This window comes from Ammodytes marinus (assembly GCF_949987685.1).
Source record: "Ammodytes marinus genome assembly, chromosome: 16".
Classification (NCBI taxonomy): domain Eukaryota; kingdom Metazoa; phylum Chordata; class Actinopteri; order Uranoscopiformes; family Ammodytidae; genus Ammodytes; species Ammodytes marinus.
In genome coordinates, this window is record NC_137220.1 from 8,645,981 (window position 1) to 8,665,319 (window position 19,339).

The 19,339-nt window shown below is 41.9% G+C and overlaps 2 protein-coding genes across 2 annotated transcripts; one reads left to right on the plus strand and one right to left on the minus strand.

The window, feature by feature from the left end:
- The first annotated feature begins 158 nt into the window (after positions 1–158).
- On the plus strand, positions 159–3,265 carry eif3g (eukaryotic translation initiation factor 3, subunit G). The gene is made up of 10 exons (XM_080043222.1): positions 159–247; positions 337–383; positions 942–1,033; positions 1,410–1,469; positions 1,567–1,671; positions 1,783–1,975; positions 2,409–2,525; positions 2,637–2,773; positions 2,968–3,074; positions 3,160–3,265. The coding sequence occupies exons 1-10, from the start codon at positions 225–227 to the stop codon at positions 3,173–3,175; spliced, it is 897 nt and encodes a 298-aa protein (XP_079899348.1). The 5' UTR covers positions 159–224; the 3' UTR covers positions 3,176–3,265.
- Positions 3,266–4,018: 753 nt separating this feature from the next.
- Positions 4,019–17,728, minus strand: dnmt1 (DNA (cytosine-5-)-methyltransferase 1). Its single transcript, XM_080044532.1, has 34 exons — positions 17,520–17,728; positions 16,999–17,035; positions 16,260–16,367; positions 15,929–16,160; positions 15,727–15,799; positions 15,527–15,614; positions 15,376–15,416; positions 15,182–15,236; positions 14,993–15,076; positions 14,662–14,771; positions 14,379–14,497; positions 14,160–14,252; positions 13,919–14,070; positions 13,434–13,621; positions 10,151–10,334; positions 9,896–9,993; positions 9,483–9,627; positions 9,258–9,373; positions 8,972–9,173; positions 8,747–8,880; positions 8,423–8,608; positions 8,123–8,332; positions 7,832–8,024; positions 7,454–7,544; positions 7,216–7,350; positions 6,824–7,106; positions 6,555–6,696; positions 6,043–6,209; positions 5,751–5,928; positions 5,452–5,647; positions 5,197–5,360; positions 4,742–4,858; positions 4,413–4,530; positions 4,019–4,313 (listed from the first exon to the last, which is right to left on the minus strand). The coding sequence occupies exons 1-34, from the start codon at positions 17,564–17,566 to the stop codon at positions 4,276–4,278; spliced, it is 4,524 nt and encodes a 1,507-aa protein (XP_079900658.1). The 5' UTR covers positions 17,567–17,728; the 3' UTR covers positions 4,019–4,275.
- Positions 17,729–19,339: the final 1,611 nt, after the last annotated feature.

The window sequence follows — 19,339 nt, forward strand, 5'->3', positions numbered from 1 at the left end:
CTCATAGCTTAAAATAAAGGGAAAATAGCATATGACTAAACATTATTTTCATCCACCAAATTAGTTTGAAACCAATGGTAAAACATAATAAATTACTGTTATTGCGAAGGAAAAGTGTTAATTATTTTCTGGTACTTTTATTGTGAAGTTGGAGGAAGTGTACGTACTGGCTTGTCTCGCGCCCCTCCGTTCTCTGAAGTCCTGAAGCTAAGCTAGCTGAGAGGATGCCGTCGATTGAATACGACGAGTGAGTGTTATTATACACACTTAATACTTTCTGATTGTATTGGAGGTCTATTATAGATCTAATATTGCTTATCTATCTCTCCCCTTCAGCTCCAAGCCCAGCTGGGCAGACCAAGTCGAGGAAGAAGGAGATGAAGGTAAAAAGCTAACCCGTTAGCTAATGCTAACACGTCTCTTGTAGTCTGGTGTCCCGGGTAGGAGGCCGGCTAGGCGGCTTCCTACTCCACGTGGTTCAATACTCCTGCTAAAAGATATACTTACCCGGGATGTTTTGGATATTTTGTCTGTCTTCCAAAGACGCGACTCACTCGCACGAGTGACTGACATAATTGACGATACTGATACTGGTGAATTATATTGTCGACATATGTTGTGGCCTGTTGACTGTGACGTAGACAGTGTCGATCACTGGTGACGGTAGGAAAGCTAAATGTTAGCACGCTAACTATCTTTGTTGCTGGCTTTTGTCAGATTAAGACAAAACATATGGCTCTCTATGCAATGAGGCATTGTGTCGGACATGTAAATACTTCCCTCCTCACACATGTAAACAATATTATTCAAAACTGGAGATGTGATCAAGACAATCATGCATCCCAGTGCAGTGTTGACAGCAAAGGATATACAAGTGTCTCTGTTTTCCTGTTGTGTTTTTCCTCTCTAATTTTAAATTGACTGATTATTCTTTTTGTCAGGCACACTCCCACCCTTGAAGGAAGTCATCAAAGGAAACATAAAAACTATCACGGAATATAAAATAGATGAAGATGATGGAAAGAAGTTTAAGGTAAATATGGATGTTATTACGTATGTGTTGCATCTGTTAGTTATTCAGTGCTGGTTTACATATGGCTGATTCTGAGGAATTAAGTACAATATTTCATCAGTAATAGTAGTAAATCCCCACCAACATCAGCAGGCATTTGTTTGTTAGTTTAATGTTCGGGTCTTCCAGTTAAACAACCTCTTGAGGTGGCAGCACCAAACGCTCACTAGAGCTTTGAATAGACTATATGCTTTGTGACATTGTTTACACGTTAATCTGTTCCCCTGCTGTTTGTAATTGTCATACATGTTTGGCCATTTTGACAACATAAGGTAAAACATTTTGCTGCTGTGTAATAGAAACATGTTATGGATTTGCTGCCTTTTTGTCATTGTAGATTGTGCGGACCTTCAAGATCGAGACAAGGAAAGCCTCAAAAGCTGTTGCCAGGAGAAAGGTCAGCTTCCAGACTGAATTAAGCTGAATTTGAGTTTACTTTGATATGAACAAGGCAAGAAGCTCATGTGTCATTTTTTATACTGCTCCCATTTCAGAACTGGAAGAAATTTGGCAACTCTGAGTATGATGCAGCAGGTCCTAATGTTGCAACCACCACAGTCAGTGACGACGTCTACATGACCTTTATTTCCAGCAAAGAGGTGAGCTTCAGGATTTAGTTCTGCTCCTCACTGATGTGATGCACTCCACGTAATGCATGGTCTTGTATTTTACTCTGCATATGACTGACTAGCTCATCTTGCCTCTTGCAGGACTTGAACGCCCAAGACAAGGAAGAGGATCCCATGAACAAACTGAAAGGACAGAAGATCGTGTCTTGCCGTATCTGCAAAGGCGACCATTGGACCACCCGCTGTCCGTACAAGGACACCCTGGGCCCCATGCAGAAGGAGCTGGCTGAACAGCTTGGACTTACCACCGCTGAGGAGAAGCCTCCTGGCTCAGGTACCATCAGCACAACATTCACATAATCAGATCAGGCTACCCGAGAGGGCTTAAAAGCAAAAATATTTGATTAATTAAAAATATTGCATTTCGCTGCAAAGTTTTGAACTTCCTTTACTCTTACATTTTTTGATTGCCATTTTAAATACGTGGAGATGGGTGGTTATGTGACAAATAAGTGCTTTTTGATTGTGTTTTAGAGTATACACATACATCACAAAGCTAGTTCTTTATTAAAAGTACCCTTATAAAATGTGTCAGCATTTCCATATAGCCTTCCTACTTTTGCCAGTATGACTTTGACGTTGGCATTCAAAAGTCTTACATTTAACTTGGATATCCCTGGGGGTACCCTCTATCTGGATATGTTGTGACGTGATCCACTGTTGGCTTAAACTGTGACTCATGCAGCACTTTATTCTTTTGTCTCCAGCGGAACCAGAACCTGCAGCGCCTGCGCAGAGCAAGACTGGCAAATATGTTCCCCCGAGCATGAGGGATGGAGCCAGGCGGGCAGGGGAGTCCATGCAGCCCAACCGCAGAGGTGGATGTAAGTTTGTCCAGCTTCTTTCTCCATATCCATTATTCCATATTTGATATATATTTTTGTACGGCTGCAAGAGCATTGCTCAGAATTGACAGTTTTGTCTGTACCCGACAGCTGATGACAATGCCACTATTCGTGTGACCAATCTGTCTGAGGACACCCGTGAGACAGACTTGCAGGAGCTCTTCAGACCATTTGGATCCATCTCCAGGATCTATCTGGCCAAGGACAAGAACACTGGGCAGTCCAAGGTTGGTTAGAAAGCAATCCCTGTACCTTTTATGAAGCTTTAAGATGTTAAAAAAAACAGAAGAGTTATAGATTTTAGACATCGCAACAAACATAATAATATATTGACTGTTTTTGTACCTTGTATGCTTTCGAGCTAAATGCTTAGCATGGTCTAGTTGTATCTTCCATCAACTTCTCACTTTGTTTGCTGCAGGGATTTGCCTTCATCAGTTTCCACCGTCGGGAGGATGCAGCCAGAGCCATCGCCGGAGTGTCAGGATTTGGATACGATCATCTTATTCTCAATGTTGAATGGGCCAAGTAAGTGATGGTTGGTTTTTAATCAATACATGATTAACTATGGTTAGCAGAAATAAAAAATAACATGTTTTAACTCTTCTTGCAGACCGTCAAACAACTGAGCCAGACCAGAATATATTCCAGGATGCTGCCAGATTTTATTGGGGTGAAATATGGCTGTTGCCTAAATAAAAATAATCAATGTTGTTACATTTTCCTTGTCAGTTTCCTTCTATTTTGCATACCTTTTACATTTAATGGCGATTGAAAATGAAGTTATTTTAGCAATGCTAAAATACATCAATATCAGCTTCTCTAAACTGATTATCACCAAATCAATATACAGCTATGATAGGAATAGGAGTACTTCAGAGTATCAATTCAACACTGGTGTGAAAAATGTAACAGATTATCTGTTTGGCTTCATTAGGCCATTTTAGATATAATCATAAAATTGTATGGACACTTCACTTTCACAGGTTGACGTATGTATAGTATAAAGACTGACCATATTGCAATACACTGCACAATTCTAAAATCACAATTTAGATTTCATAGTCATGAACTTATAACGTTTTTCCAGTCGAGGAAACCTGAAGCATTTTTAGGCTCACATGTCGAGTGTTTTGAAACGGTTTGAACTGGTGGGAGACGCAATTTGACATGAATGTAATATTTTGAAAGCCAGTGTTCAGCCAGATTAATACACTTTGCTAAATGAAGCAATTTGTATTGATGTTGCCACAATGTGGAAAATAATTTCTATAGACTCTGCAGCTGGAATGTTCTAGTTTTGAAAAACAGTTTACTTAGCCCAAAACTACCTGAGGCGAGAGATTTTTAAATTGTACAGCATAGAAATAAAGTCATGCCTGTAATGTGAAAAAGATCAGTACATTTCCTGACAATTTAGCCAACCTGACGGTTAGTAAAGACATTGTTAAAGTAACCAGAAAACCACCAAATACATTTCATAGAGCTTTATTTGAAACATTACACATATAAAAACTACATACAATTTGTCCCACAATGGGTGAACATGTCTGAACAACAATGACATGATTAAAAGTACATTAAAAACGAGACATTCAACAAATATGGAATGGTGCTGCACAGAATGTCCATGGCGGCCACTTAGTGACTTGGATAAAAGCAAGCTTATTTAAAAATTAATGATTTATCAGTGGAACAGATTCTTGCTGGGAGGGAACCCAGGCAGGGACTAATCAGAGACCTCCATCTTCTCTTGTTTGATGGTCTCTGGGGGGGGGGGGAGGAACACATTAGTTTCAGGATTTCTGCATATTATTATGTTAAACATCAAAATGAGGAGAAGTTTAATCCATAAAGATGAGTCACCTGATGCTGGTTCTTCCTTGTCACTTGATGCTTGTTCTTCCTTGATTCTCTCCAAGACACACCTCTTAACCTCCATGCCAATGGCCCTGGACAGTGGAGGGGGCACAGCATTGCCAACCTGACAGACACAGAGACAAGCATGTGTGATAGCAAATTTAAACTTCATCAAATTTGACCATTGAAACTATAGCAGTCATGTTGATTGTAGTTTCAAATTGAAATCTACAACTGCCTTTCCTGGCCAGGCCGGCTAAAACATACTAGAAGAACACTTGACACATCAACACCTTTTTAAGTTGATATGCCAAACATGCCAAGCAGGAGTTTACCTGTCTGTGCTTGTCCAGAACGTTTCCAAAGAAGCGGTATGTGTCGGGGAATCCCTGAGAGCGCGCACACTCCCTCACACTGACCACTCTGTGTTGCTCAGGATGCAGAACACGGCCCTGGAATTCAAACGCTCAGATTAGGATTAAAAAAAGGCAGGAACATAACGTTACAGGAATCATTTCACAATTTATGCCCCGTTAAGATACATTTTACTAACCAAACCAGAAGTCAGTCGAATTGATATTGTAAATGTCATGCATCTGACAAATCTAGGTTAGATGAAGAATTTCAAGCTATGAGTTCTTTTTAATCTCATCCGATAACTTTCCTTATGATGACAGCGTTTAATTTGTTAAAATGTTGAATGATATCTTTTTTAACTAATATAGTGAAAAGATTGGACTAAGGCTGAAAATGGTTTCATTCAAACATAATGTATAAAACGTTGATGTACCTGCTTGCCCATGGGTTCAGGGTTGGTGACTGTCGTGCTGAAGAAGCCGTCCCACTCCAGTCTGCCGTAGAGTCCGGCCCAGTTATTGTGGCGGTTCCCAGTGTGGGGCAGACACCAAGGGATCAGGGTGTTAAACTGCCTGTCTAGAGAGTCACATGGCTTCCCTAAAAAAAGACAAACATATTCAGAGATGAGTCCACACTAGAAACGCAAGCTCTCAATCCATTATTCCATCAGAAAACTAGACCTACATACCTGATGCACAACTGCAAACGCCTCTGAGTGCACCAGTACTGCTGCGGCCATGCTTTTTATCACTGTGTGAGAAACGCAGTTTCTTGGTCATGTTGCCATCTTTCAGACGGACCACCAGGTTGGGAAGGTCCCTCCAGTCGGAGCCTGGGGCCAAGGGGATGTGACGCATGCGGCCTTCAACCAGGGCGCTCATGTCCTGATGACACAGATCTTTGTGTTATAGAAACTTCACCATCAAGCAACAAGGTACTTCTACATAATGTTAATGTTGCTACCAAAACATTAAGCTGGGCGTTTACCTTGCAGATGTGATCTCTGAGGATTGGCTGGTACTGTGTGCCTCTGATCTGCCTCTGGAACCAAGACTGAGGCTCCCCGTTGTACGAGATCTCCAGCCCAGAGGCCCCATTGCGAATCTCTGGCAGGTCAGACATGCAGTCTCTGACAGTGATGGTTCTGTAGATTCCTCCATTCCCTCTGTTGAAGACATAGTTTACAGTTACACTGGGGCATTCTTAGTATACATCTACACACCATGTTTAGGATTAGTAAAAACAGCTCGATAAGTACAGTAAAAGATGTTTTCCTTACCGAGTTACATTACTGACGTATTTCCTGTCATCCACTGCCACGTTCAGAGAGCAAGCTCTAGGGGCAAACACATGCAGAGGCTCAGGATAACGAGGCAGCTGCTCTCCAGGAGCAGCAGCCAGAATGATGGCCCTGCGCCGGGTCTGGGCAACACCGTACTGACCAGCCTGAGGAGGGCAGCATTGAGCATGTTATTGAAGCCCACATCAGCCATCATACAAAAACGCTGACCATTTTTTCCTTAATAATCTAGATCAGTGTTACTCATTGCACAGCTCATGGCTCTTATTGACTTTGTCCTGTCAGTGCGGCTCTTGTGAAAAAAATAGTGAATACCACTGATCTAGATAAAAAGTGAATTGCATGGTGACGGAACTCATTTGTTGAATCCTCACAGAATTGTATTTTAACAACTTGTTACAAATACGTAAGATCAGGCTTTGCAATATTTATGTAAAAAGCACAATTTGTAACACATATTTCCAGAGAATGGAAATATAAGTCAGACCCACCTGAAGGACACCAAAAGTACACTGGTAGCCCATGCGCACAAGACTACGTAGAGTCAGCTTCAGTACCATGGAGCCTTTGAAGGAGACAAAGTTCCTCACATTCTCAAGCAGGAAGAACTTTGGTCTGTAGTAGTCACAGTAACTGCAAGAGAGGAGAACATATTTGTAGATGTACACCTGAGGACAGTTTGGTCCACATGGCAGGAGACTTGAAGAATCCTGTGTACAGTATTAGGTGGACATGAAAATCTGCCCGAACAGACACCGACCTGAGATACGAGACGACGAGGGAGTTCTTGAAAGCGGAATACGTGCGAGAGTTGAAGCGGTTCATCCCACTGAAGCCTTGGCATGGAGGTCCTCCACACAGCATCTCCACATCACCCTTCTGAGGCAGCCTCTGGCCCAGTGAGTTGGTCTTCTCTCCGGACATGACCAGCTTGAGCAGGACGTTGCAGTCCTCCGTGAAGACCGTGGTGCCGGGGTTGTTGAGCCTGAAGGCCTGTGCTGCGGGCTCCCACATCTCTATGGCCCACAGAGTCTCAGAGATACCTGAAGGCAACCGGCACGCATGGCTTCAGCATTGAATTACAAAACATTAATCTGATAATACTTCTATGGGTTTCAGCACATGTTCCCAGAGTGGAACATAAGCATTTACCAGCCTGGTGGAAGCCTTCAGAGAGGCCTCCGCAGCCAGAGAACACGTCCAGTGTGCGATATTTGGGCACTTTGACGTCCTGTGGATCAGTGTTCTGTGGTTCCTGTGCAGCTGATGACTTTCCTTTGCCTTTACCTTGTAGAGAATAACAGGATGATTGGATTAGGATTTAAAAACATCTACAAACAGTTGTGGAGAGATTTTTGTTTTCATCTTTTTTATGTGTGCGTGTTTTCACCTTTCCCTTTGCCCTTTCCTTTGCCTTTCATAACAGCAGAGCGAGCGTGGTTTGGAGGGTCTTCAAAGCCTTTTGATTTTGCATTGTAAGCCTGCAAGAGGAATATGCATAAGAATAAACATACATTGCAGTTGAGTGTATGGGCATCATGTTTTCTTAATTTAGCTCAACGTTTGATACTCTTAATGCACATTACCTCCTTTGATATTCATATTACACAATTTGCATGACTCTTGTCATCCATTTACAGTGCATCCGTAATCTCTCACCACAACATGCTAGCAGTTGGGTAGCTGTTTAAAGATAAGCCACTTGGCGGATCAACTGATCAATGACCTAAATCAGAAATGAATGCTAATAAAGTATGAAGAATTGTACCTCCAGGAAGTAGAAGCGGTCGGGTCCACCACTGGAATAGTCCTGGACCGATTCATTCAGGTCTTCTGCATATTCTACTTGAGGGCGGCCGAGCACCTCATTCATGCTGACACTCACTTCTTCATCGCTCCAGTAAAGCTGATTGATGTCTGTGTGGTAACTGGCTTTAACGCCTTTGTGAGTGTTCTCTGGCCTGGAGATGAGAGAGGGAGGCATGTTCATTCTGAACAATAAATCTGTTGCCAGGCCAGACCCCTAAAAAGGAGGGAGATTTGATGTGCTGTATTTTACCTGTAGAACTTGTAGAGCCGCAGTTTGACCTCTGATGTGCTTCGCTTCTGACAGAAGATCTCCTTGATGCGTCCGATGCGGAAAGGCTCTGGAGCGTCCAGGTTTGAGCCCTTGATGTAGTCTGAGTGCTTCCTGTAATACTCTGGATACAAGTCTTCATCCACATCCTCTTTCCTATGGGAGCGCTTCACTGGACTGGCCGGCTTCACACTGGGGACACACAGTAGAGGCAGATGAGTAAAGAAATGTTTGATTGTTGTACAAGTTTTGAGTAAATTCCAATGTTCCCACTTTCCTCACCTGAAATTGAAAGAGTCAGGAGGCAGGTAGACACTGTCTCCCACCTTGAACTGCAGGCCCTTATAGCAGGCCTGGGCATACAGAACCTTGGAGTCGGTGTTGTTGTCTTTGTCCTCCAAGGGTTCAAATACACGAGGTGTGTCCCGTTCCTCTCTCTCTTTGGTCCTAGTACAACTGTTACAGAGACTGAAAGCAAAAGGGGAGCACATCCACAACAAAATGAATAAAACTATTTAAAGAGCGTTGAGTTTTTGAAAGGCACTATACAAGTTACATTTATTATTAAAGGATGAGACATGTACTACATATATACAGGTGGCTTACTTAAACTTGCAGTCTTCTGATGGCGTGGTCTTGGGAGGCGTCTCAAAGCGGGCATAGTCTGTGTCGTACCAGAACTGATAGAAGAAACTCTTTCCATCATCTTCAATCACCTTGATGTCATCATCTACGCCACCCTGAAAATACACAAGTAACCATGAAAAAAAATAAAATAAAAAATCATGACTAAATACAAATTCCACATGCCGTCACCCAGGCTTAACATACCTCCATAAACCAGTTGTCAGATGGCGCCTTATACGTGACGTTAACTTTGCCTTGCACATAGTTGAGCTGCATGTCTTCACAATCGTCCACAATGACGAGCTCGAGCGGATCCGAAGACTCTCCCAGCACTGTCTGGGTCCCACGGTAGAACCAGTGGGCGTGGAACATCTTTCCATTGTTGTCCTCCCACAGCGAGGTGATCCTGAGAAAAAGGAATTCATCATTAGAGACTTATACAAGCCAGTAGTGCAGAGATGCTAATATAGGAATCGAAAAAATGTCACACCTTGCCAGAAACAGAGGGACGGTCGGATCCTCTGAAGAAACGGATACGCAGTCGCCCAACTCCAGCTCTTCATCATTCACACGGACCTTCTTGTAGTAATGCTTCTTTCCCACAGTCTGAGGGCGGTCGGAGACAAATAGGAGTTTATGTGTGTACATAAACACACACACTGAAGTGTTCCTGTACTGAGAAGCCAGCATTGTAAAAAGCAATGAGGAGCAATACCTCAACAGGCTCTCCAATCCAGGACATTTTGCATTGGGTCTGCTTCTTCCTTTTAGTCTGAGCAACCTTTTTGGTCTTCGGCACTGGAATATCCTCTTCAACGATCTCATCATCCTCAGCCTCCTTTACTGCAAGGTTTGGGCATCTAAACAGAGTTGCATGTTGGCAAAAGAGGAATTAAAAAAGGACTAAATACTTTAAAGAAAATACCTTGTCTTTGAAAGAATAATTGAGTTTCTGCAACATTAAACATGCGTCTTATTTTCTTCTACATTATAAAGATAATTGATTGATGCAGGTGTAAACAACACATCAAGCGGTTAAACTGAGAGACTTAGACCACTGGACATTTGCCACCACACATTCAGAAGGTTGCAGATTTAATGTATAGACATCTAGACAGAACCGCTCACCTTCTCTGTTTACAAGCCTGCTTGCTTTTGCCACCTCCTCCAAATTTGATCATGTCCTTACAATTTGCACACTTTCCACAATCAGGAGACTGGCAGACCTGAAGGCCAAAAAAAAAAGATAAATGTAAAATTAAATTTCAAATTATTAAAGAAATTACAGATGACGAAATAACCCCCTCCCCCCCAAAAAAAAACAGATGCACCGATAAATGAGTGGCTTTTCACAATGGTGTTGTCAATTTTGTTAGCACTCACCTCACAGACCCCGCAGCGCTGTCTTTTGGCTGCAGCAGCCTCTTTGTCACTCTGCTCAATCTGATCAGAGAAGAAGGTGTCAAAGATCTGGTACACCAGCTTGGTGGTGGTGGCTTTAGTCGGCCCCTTACTGTCCTTCTCGATCTTTGTCGGGTGACGTATTGCCTGTCTTCGCGCCGCTCGCCTGTCAACAGAACAAAGTGTTTGTGTTCAGAAGAGACGTCAACTCTGCCGCTCGGCAAAGACACCTGATGACATGGGGAGCGATGGCATTATGAAGCCCGTAGGCCGTCAACACACCACAGCATCAGGCCATGCAACATAAGAAACAAGCAAAACAAACAAAACCAAATACATGGTGGTAAAGATGTACAATGCAGAGTTCCCATTAGAGGAAACTGGGAAGCTGGCCAGTTAAGTTATTTGAAAACACTCAAGCCGGCAAAGAATTACCACTACAAGGTTATAAGAACCTTGTTTTTTTCACATTTGAACATCTACTATAAGTGTGAAACTCAGGGCTTATTAGAACATGGATTCAGTGCAATGAGAAAACCTCTCAGGGAGATACTGTTTAGTATCAATCTTTATCTGATGGAAAATGTGTCTGCATGAAGAAGGTCTTCCTTCGTCCACCAATTACCCTCTGGGGTCACTACAGCATGTATTTGTCTACATGTCACAAGTTCTAGAAGAGAGTTTGCATTACTGCAATGTATATCAAAAAAGAAGCGGTTTTGCATATTTGAACAAACTTAATTTGACACATTTTTATATTGGGGTGAATGAACATACCGACACTAAAAAAAAATAACTACTGTAGTTTTCTTTTAGTATTTTATCCTGTCGAACATTATTTAGACCAGAATTCAAATATGGCAGATTAACTAAAATAGACCACAATGTAAATCCCCAAAAAATCTTTTTATATCCCACCGTGAAATCTGGTGTGAAGCTCTATTTGTTCATATAGCTTGTAAATGCGTCACATTAAAAAACACAACACCATACAAGCTGAGGATGCAGTCACAACGAGGCCTACCTACCAGTACAGCAGCATGCTGCGTTAGGAAATGTCAGAGGAATGTTAGACATCAGGGAAAAACAACGAGCAGAAATACAGAAATATTCTATAAAAAAAATTAAAAAAAGAGGAAAAAAGTGGATAAAATCCTGAAGCACTTGGTGTTGCATAGGCGGTGCTGCTTTGTGAGGCTGAGAATGGAGTTTTTTTTAATAAGTTATATATGCAAGATGTTTACCGACTGCTCGCTTCTTTAACCTACAGTGGCTATGGAGAAATTACTTTTATGAATTATAGAATATAGACAGGTCTGCAGATTCACATTGCAACCAATAACAAAACACCCCGCCCCCCCTTTAAAAAAGGTGGAGTCATCGATTCTGGAGAATGCACTGAAAAAAAAAAAAATCTGGTCTTCATACACAGGCAAGGCTCTGAAAACCGGTACGTAAACAAACACGTTTTTTCCTTAGTGCACACAGTAGGGGCAGGGTTCAACATAACTTTTTTTTTCTACTGGCCCGCCGGGCCAGTGGATCTGAGTTTTACTGGCCCCTTGTATATTTTCACTGGCCCTGCACACACTTTTTTTTTCTTCATAATTTAGTATCAATAATTATAATACCTGTATTAGAAAAATAAAGAAAGATAACCAGATCTAAAGGGAATATCTATACTGTAACAGTATAGATATTCCCTTTAGATTTGGTTATTTTTATTTTAGTTAATTATATGAAATGTTGATATTGCTCATACACATAATATAAAACCAGGCAAACATATTGAATTAGAAGCCTACAACTGAAAGTATGTTGAAAGAGTCGGCCAGTATTTTGATTGTTTTTATTCTTGAATTTGGGCAGTTTAATGAATAGTTCACCTGCAGAAGTCATGTTCAAACATAAAAAAAAAAATAAGAGATGAAGGTCTGATCATTCTTTGTGGTGTGGTAGGCTGTTTTTATTACTTTCTCTATATGCATTAGGGATGTGAATGTGTCGACCGAATGACCGGTTTTCCACTTGCGCTCAAGTTGACTTTAAAAATAGAATAGAAATAGGCCTACGAAAATCAGGGGGTTATGCCGTTTTTTTTAATGGGATATTTCACCGTGTATGCGAGTTCACGTCTGGTCGTGAGCGCGCTGCAGGAGTGTCACTTCTCCATGAAGTGTCAGCTTCACATTAAGAGTCCGGTGTGGGACCATTTTTTCAAACTATTGATAAAAAACAATGCAGTGCAAAATATGCAGCACAAGTTAAACGCTCGTCTAAGACTATGACGTTAAATCACCTTAGAAACACACAATGCCTTCGTCCGATCACAGCAGCGTTTCACCGTGTGATCTCGCCATCGAGTGAGTGAGCCGCCGCGCAGATGAACTGTGGTTTGTGGCTAAAATAATAACCGGGGATATTCTCCCCGTTAGCGATTTCAATGGGAAAGACTTCCGCGATTTGATTGAATGTCTCGAGCCTGAAAACACAGTGCCAAACTGCGCGACTATAGGAACTGTACAGTGAGCGGAGTCCCTCCGTTCGTTTCTGTCTAAAACCGACACAATCACCGGAGACGCATTCACAGCGTTTAAATAACGCCTCTCATTTGTATTACCATTGGGGCTTGTATGCAAATACTGTAACATTACGGTGGCAGATAAAGGAAAAGCGCAGTTATCACTTTCTGCACCTCAACCTCTGCTGTGGGAAGAAAGAAAGGGGGCAAAGCAAGTCGATTGATTTGTCGACTCGCAGGCGGACGGTAGGCAGCTCTGCCAACGGAGCGAGTGCACCCGCTTCTTGCTCCGCCTGTCAAAACGCCCACGCATCGGTTGTCCACTGGCCTTTCATTAAAAAATATATTTTATATTAGGTTTATTATATTGAGTCTTAAATAAACACTGCTTTCATTACGACTCTCAACGCGCATTTCAATGAACCATGATAGTCTACAAAAAAGGTAGTCTACAAAAAGATACTGAACTGTGATTGGCCAGTCACTGGCCCGGGCGGGACAGTGACTGGCCAATCAACTTGCCCTGCATATGATTTTACTGGCCCCGGGCCATCGGGCTATACGTTATGTCAAACCCTGAGGGGCAGTAGCCGATTCTCATTTAAAAAAAAAAAAAAGCATTCTCCAGAATCGCTGACTCCACTCCAGAAATTGAGCTGATGTCATGTTTATCTGGAGTGCTTTGACTACTTCCCTCAGAGAAAAAAAAAAAAACGAAAAGTCCTAATCAATTTCCAAGCGTACCTTTTCCCTAGAGTGACTCCAGCCAGCTTGATCAGGTCTCTCATGCAGGGAGTCACAATGACACCCTGCTCATCAGTGTCCCCGGCCTCATCGTAGCTCTCCACCTGCTCCACCACAAACTGGGCGTGGCGCAGCAGCGTGTCTTCTGTGAAGCAGTTGAAGTTGAGGCCTGCAGGAGGCACGGTGGTCTGTGGACAGGAGGAACAAGACATTTAGGTATGTGTCCTTGCATTGTGTTACCCTGGTGAGACTGTACCGACAATGTACAGTGCATTGAAGTTTACCATAGTATACAATGTTGCGGCCTTATCAGGGCCCTATGAATTACCGTAAGTATTTGTCAATACTCCTGTAAGTCTGTAGTGTCTTTTTTTTGCAATTATGCTTGTATTTACTTACTGGAGCACCGAGTTAAATATTGCAGATATTTTTTTTTTTAGGGATTCCCAAAAAAGGTGGCAGTTCCAGTCACACAAGGTCCTTACCTCAATTTTGTTGAGAAGGTCCTCATAAGAAGCGTCACGGTTTTTCTGGAGGAATTCCACCACAATCTTGCTCATATAGATCTTCTCTTGCATTAGTGCAAAGATGGGTCCATACTCCTCACTGGAATGCATCAGGATGTAATCCGCAAAAGCTGGATGAGGATAGAGCAATCATTAAGTATATGACGCTGGTAAAAATAAATAAACAACATTAAGAATTGGGAGGAGAAAACTTGGCTACCTGTTGTAAAACCAATTAGAGCTTTCTCTCCACCATCAAAACCAGTGATCCACCAGGCATTGATGGGTCCCAGCTTCTTGGCAGGAACACCACCTGAAAAGGAGAAAAACACAATTTTTTTTTACATCTGATAGCTGGAGTGGCTACAAATAGAAAAACACCACCACAAGCAATAGATAATAGAATTTCCATTTTTGAAATGTGCGTTTTTTTTTTTACCATCCAAGCAGGGGTTGTCATCATAGATGGGTTTGACGACACAGCTGAAGTAGAGCTCCACGTTCTTTTCAATCAGTCCAGAGTCAAATGGACAAAGGTGGCCACGCTTATCATACACACTGCAAGACATAAAGAGTTATTACTTTAGCTGAGAAGAAGAAAAAACTCAGATGCTGCAATACAAAAGCTTGTAACACTACAATATAAAAAGGGACATGTCTGTTGATCTGAACTAGAGAAACGGGCCATCCTTCACCTTAAGCACTGAAGGAGCATCACTTACCTGAAGTTGGTAACCTTATGCTGTGGCAGATCAGCATAGCTCTCAAATCCATCCTCATTCGAGTCGAACAGGGAGAGGCGCTCGTCCGTTAACATTTCTGGTTCATCCAGCTGGAGATGAAAAGAACAGAATTATTTAAGGGTACACATTTTTTCTGGTGAAAATATTCAAATATTTCAATAACATACAACAATCAATATGTTTCATGTGACAAATTGTGCTTTATTATGGAGAAGGAATGCATGCTTAATAGAGTCCATAGGGTTTTTACCATTTTTTTTAAATTTATAATATAGCTTCTTGAATGACAACAAACATGAAGAATTCTCACCGCAGTATCAGGATCCCCTTGAAAGAACTTGAGATCCGAGTCATCCAAATATTGTCTGCAGTCTTGACATTTGGGGGGTGACGTCTGAAAAACAAAACACAGGTGCTGTCAGGGCTACGCATTAATGCTAACAGAAAGGATTACAGCCATGACAATGAGCCGGATAACCTTTTTTTATTAATTTTTTACCTTTGCAGCAGCAACGGGCTTAACAATCTCACTCTTTGATTCTTCTGGAGCAGCACTGCATAAAGAAAAAAGTATTAGTACGACTTGTGTGAGCTCCAAGTGATGAGAATTATTGCATAATGTATGTCTCATGCATCATTTCTCTCTTTACAGCCATCGCCGTCATGAAAGTTTAAATATGGAAAGAAACTGACCTTTCGTTCGAGTCCACCTTGAGACGCTTCTCCTCCCGAGACTACAAGATTTAAAAAAAAGTAGGAGCAGCAGTGTTATAAACAGATCCATGAAAATTGCACTAACTCTTGATTTTTAAACAAAGACTGGTGATGCATTAAAAAGCTTCACCTCCTCATCATCTTCCTCTTTATCTTTCTTCACTTCAGTTTGTCCATTAGCCTCTTCTCCATTCAAGTCTTCAGACTTGCGCTTTTGACTGCAAGACAGATTTACTTTTAAAAACAGCATATAGACACTTTTATTATTTTGTACTTCCTGAAAACACAACATTCCAGTAAAGAGACACAACATAAAGCTCCTACACTCACACTTTAGAGAACATTGACAAGATGGTTGGCTGTTTCCCACTGTTTCTTGTAACCCTTGCACTGGCTGGAGACTCTAAAAAAAAAGAAAAGAAAAGAAAAATACATTCAATTAATACCTACATCATTGTTGGGAACCAATTTATTTGAGTCCTCTTCCGTCTAAAAGGCAGCTGTTCAAACATTAAAGAAGAATGAAACTTACTTTTGGTGTCAGAATTTGCCTTGCTCTTGCGTCCAGCCTTCCCTTTGGCAGCAGTGGGTGACTTGACCGACTCCTCATCATCGTCCTCCTGAGCGTCCATGGTTGCATCTGCGTTCTCTTCCTCTTTGTGGGAACCATTGGTGAAGCCATTCGTCTTTCCATTCTGCTCAACGCCATTTTCCAGATGGAGCTCTTTTCCCAACAAGGCCTTTACTTTAGTGATGTAAGCCTCCTGTGGTGGTACACAGCATAGGTGTCATATGTGAAATAACAAACAAAGAAATTGCTTAAAATGTCTGCATTAGATAAGATTCTTTCAAAAGTCACAAACCATTGTGATCTCTGAACTTTTCATCTTTTCCTCCAGGCTGCTCAGCTGGTCCTGAGCTTCAACATGTAGGAAGTCGTGCACCAACTTCAGCTTCTCTTTCACATGATCCTGAAAAGGCATTTTCAGAAAAAGCAAGATTGACTTAGTTTTTTTGAATATTAATATATTGAATATTATTTTTTTAATTAACTCGATTTGTGTGTGTGCCATGTTTACAGACACAACTATCCTAAAACGCATTTCATAAAAACAGAATACAAGCAGCTACCGGCAGCCAAAAACATGTTCCGTGATAGATCTACTTGTAAATCCTTGAAAAAAATAATTTATCTTCCTGGCATATTTACATCAAAGATGTATAATTTGTCTTGGTGTTTATTTCAATGTGCTTTGTGTAAAAACACTTAGTTGCAGATAACATAAATAGGACTGGAAGGCATGATATTGTATTGACACTTGGGATGGTGTATGAGATATTACATAAAAATACATTTTCGAAAATACAGGTCTCATTCAAATTCATAAATTATAATTTAACTAGACACTATTACAGACTTTAGATAAGTGAAGCATTTGTAAGCTTCCCTGTAAAGGTATAATGTGAACCGAGAATCATGCAGTGGTCTCAGGAGCCCCAAACAGAACAGTCACTAGAAACATCAATTAGTGTGCACTGCAGCTGGAGTAACACTTGATTACATGCAGATTTCCAAGCGGATTGAGTAGACACCGGACCTACCTCGTCTGAAGCTTCATCCTCATCCAGCACCTGCAACCTGTGAACAACGAACATGTCAAAACAACGCTACATGAAGTCAACTAATGTGCGACAACCATAGAATGTAATAATGGCGACAACGGGAAAAGCTATCTGCGACTATTTTCCCCGCCACGGCTGTGGCAGTAACACCATCACCAGTGTAACGGTGAGCTAGAAGAAACAATATGTAACAAAACTTCCTGAGTGGCGCCAAATCTGACACGCTGCTCCTCCATCCATTGACAGGCTAAGATGCTAACACAAACAGGGGGCTAACGTTAACTCGGTGTGCAGCATCTGCATCAGTACCGACTGTCAAGAGGCAACAAGCTAACGCTAGCTGCAGCTGCTAGTACAAACAAAAGGTAAAGAAGTGGCCCTACTCACTACAACCAGGGCTAGTGCAGGGAAGCCAGATTTACGGTTTTTACGGTTGTTATTGTGGCGTTTGAACTGAGACAACAAGCATCAGGACATTACTAGCATTAACGTTACTGTACCTTTTCCTGACATCCTCTGGCAGACACAGGGAAGTCGTGGCTGGCATGGTGAACAGCTAGCTAAATGTATGAGTTAAAAGGGGTAAAATAGCTTTAAAATCGGTTAAAACAACGTTCAAACAACAGCGCGGCTGCACAGTAACTGCCTGTCGCGTGCCGTCTCTTGCAATGGATGCTATAAGCAATTCGGGCGCGCGGGCCGTCTTTTCGCGCGGAAACCCGGGTGTTGTGGACCGTACCACTACAGAGATCGGTGGGTAAAACAATTTCAATGCGTGACGTAGTATGTTCCTGCTGAAAGCGTCGCCTTAATGCAAAAACACATTTAGCATTTTATTTATTATATAAAACACAAATGGCGTCACCATGTTGTTGTATTTAAAAAATATATATAATTTTCTTGAAACAAGAAACTACCTCGACCCACCGTCCCACCCCTTGGTTTTGTAGACCACTGACCAAGCGGAAGCAATCTAAACGTTGTTTACTAAAGGCCAGGACACACCAGCCCGAAAATCGCCGTCGTTGAGTCGATAGGGGGTCGGGAGACGAATCTGTTTGGTGTGTGCCGTGACGTCGGCCGACATAGAGGTCGTCGGGCTTGTTTTGAGCCGATTGAACATGTTCAATCGGCAGCCGACCGTCTTTCATTTGGAGCAATTTGATTGGTGGAGGGCTAGCGAATCAGTGAAGCCCGGAAGTGAGGCGGGTAGCACAAACAGCTAACAACAGCTAGCCATCGTTTTAATGTGTTTGTTTGTTTCGTTCAGCGAGTACTCACATGCATCAACCCTTGTTGACTGCTCGACACCATGCTCGACACTCTCTGCTAAAAATTGTGCTCTTACGGTCCATAAATATAAATACGTATTTCTATCTATGTTTATGGTCTAGAGAGCCGTCCCATCATTTCCGGCTTTCGTATATTTTCGGGCCACAATACAGATTAGCGCCGCCTGCTGTTATGGAGACATTACGTCCCGCGCAAGCAACAGAGCGTACGGAAAGTCAGCAGTCAGTTTGGTGTGTTCTCTGGCCGCGACGGGAAGCCTGGAGCTTCCTGAAACGGCCGACCCCATTTTTTGCGTAGTCGGAACAAGTAGAAACAAGTCGGACTGGTGTGTCCTGGCCTTAAGGGGTAGTAGTGAGTGATTATGATATGGTAGTGATGAATAATTCATGTGGGGCGTTATGTATTCTGTAGTTTTGAATTAACGAATTCAATTGGTGACACTGAGCTTGTAGTTAATATAGAAAGGTTGTGTTGCAGTTTGGGAATCAGCTGTAAGTGACTCACCTCCCTGTATGTCTGTAATGTATGTTCACGATGCTGCCTGGTTTGGGCTTTCTCTCTGTGTAGCCTATATATATCTTTATACGTATATAATAGATATAGGCTATACAAATAACTTAAAGCGACTTATTTTACTTTATTTGGTAGACTTTTAGTTAAAAAGAGTTTGGACATCCCTTAAATATGGTTAGCTATACGCCTATTTGACCACAGGGTGGCACTATGGCATTGCTAGCATTAAAGTAGCAGTCTGTTGCTTTTGCAAGTTTTGAAATCACAGCTGTGATTCTGCTCTCTGTCACATTGTGCATTTAAATCCAATCTACAGCCATTTTCCTCTCGAGAGTTTAATCTATAGACTTGCGTTTATTGAGATCCATTTTCACAACAGTTTATGCAACTTTGTGAGTAGGCTACATCTGTGTTTATTATATTTACACAACCTAATGGAGTTTTCCCCCTGTGTTTAATTTATTGATTTAAATTGTTAAGTATTCCAAACTGTCCTTTTTTGCAGGGGCAAACC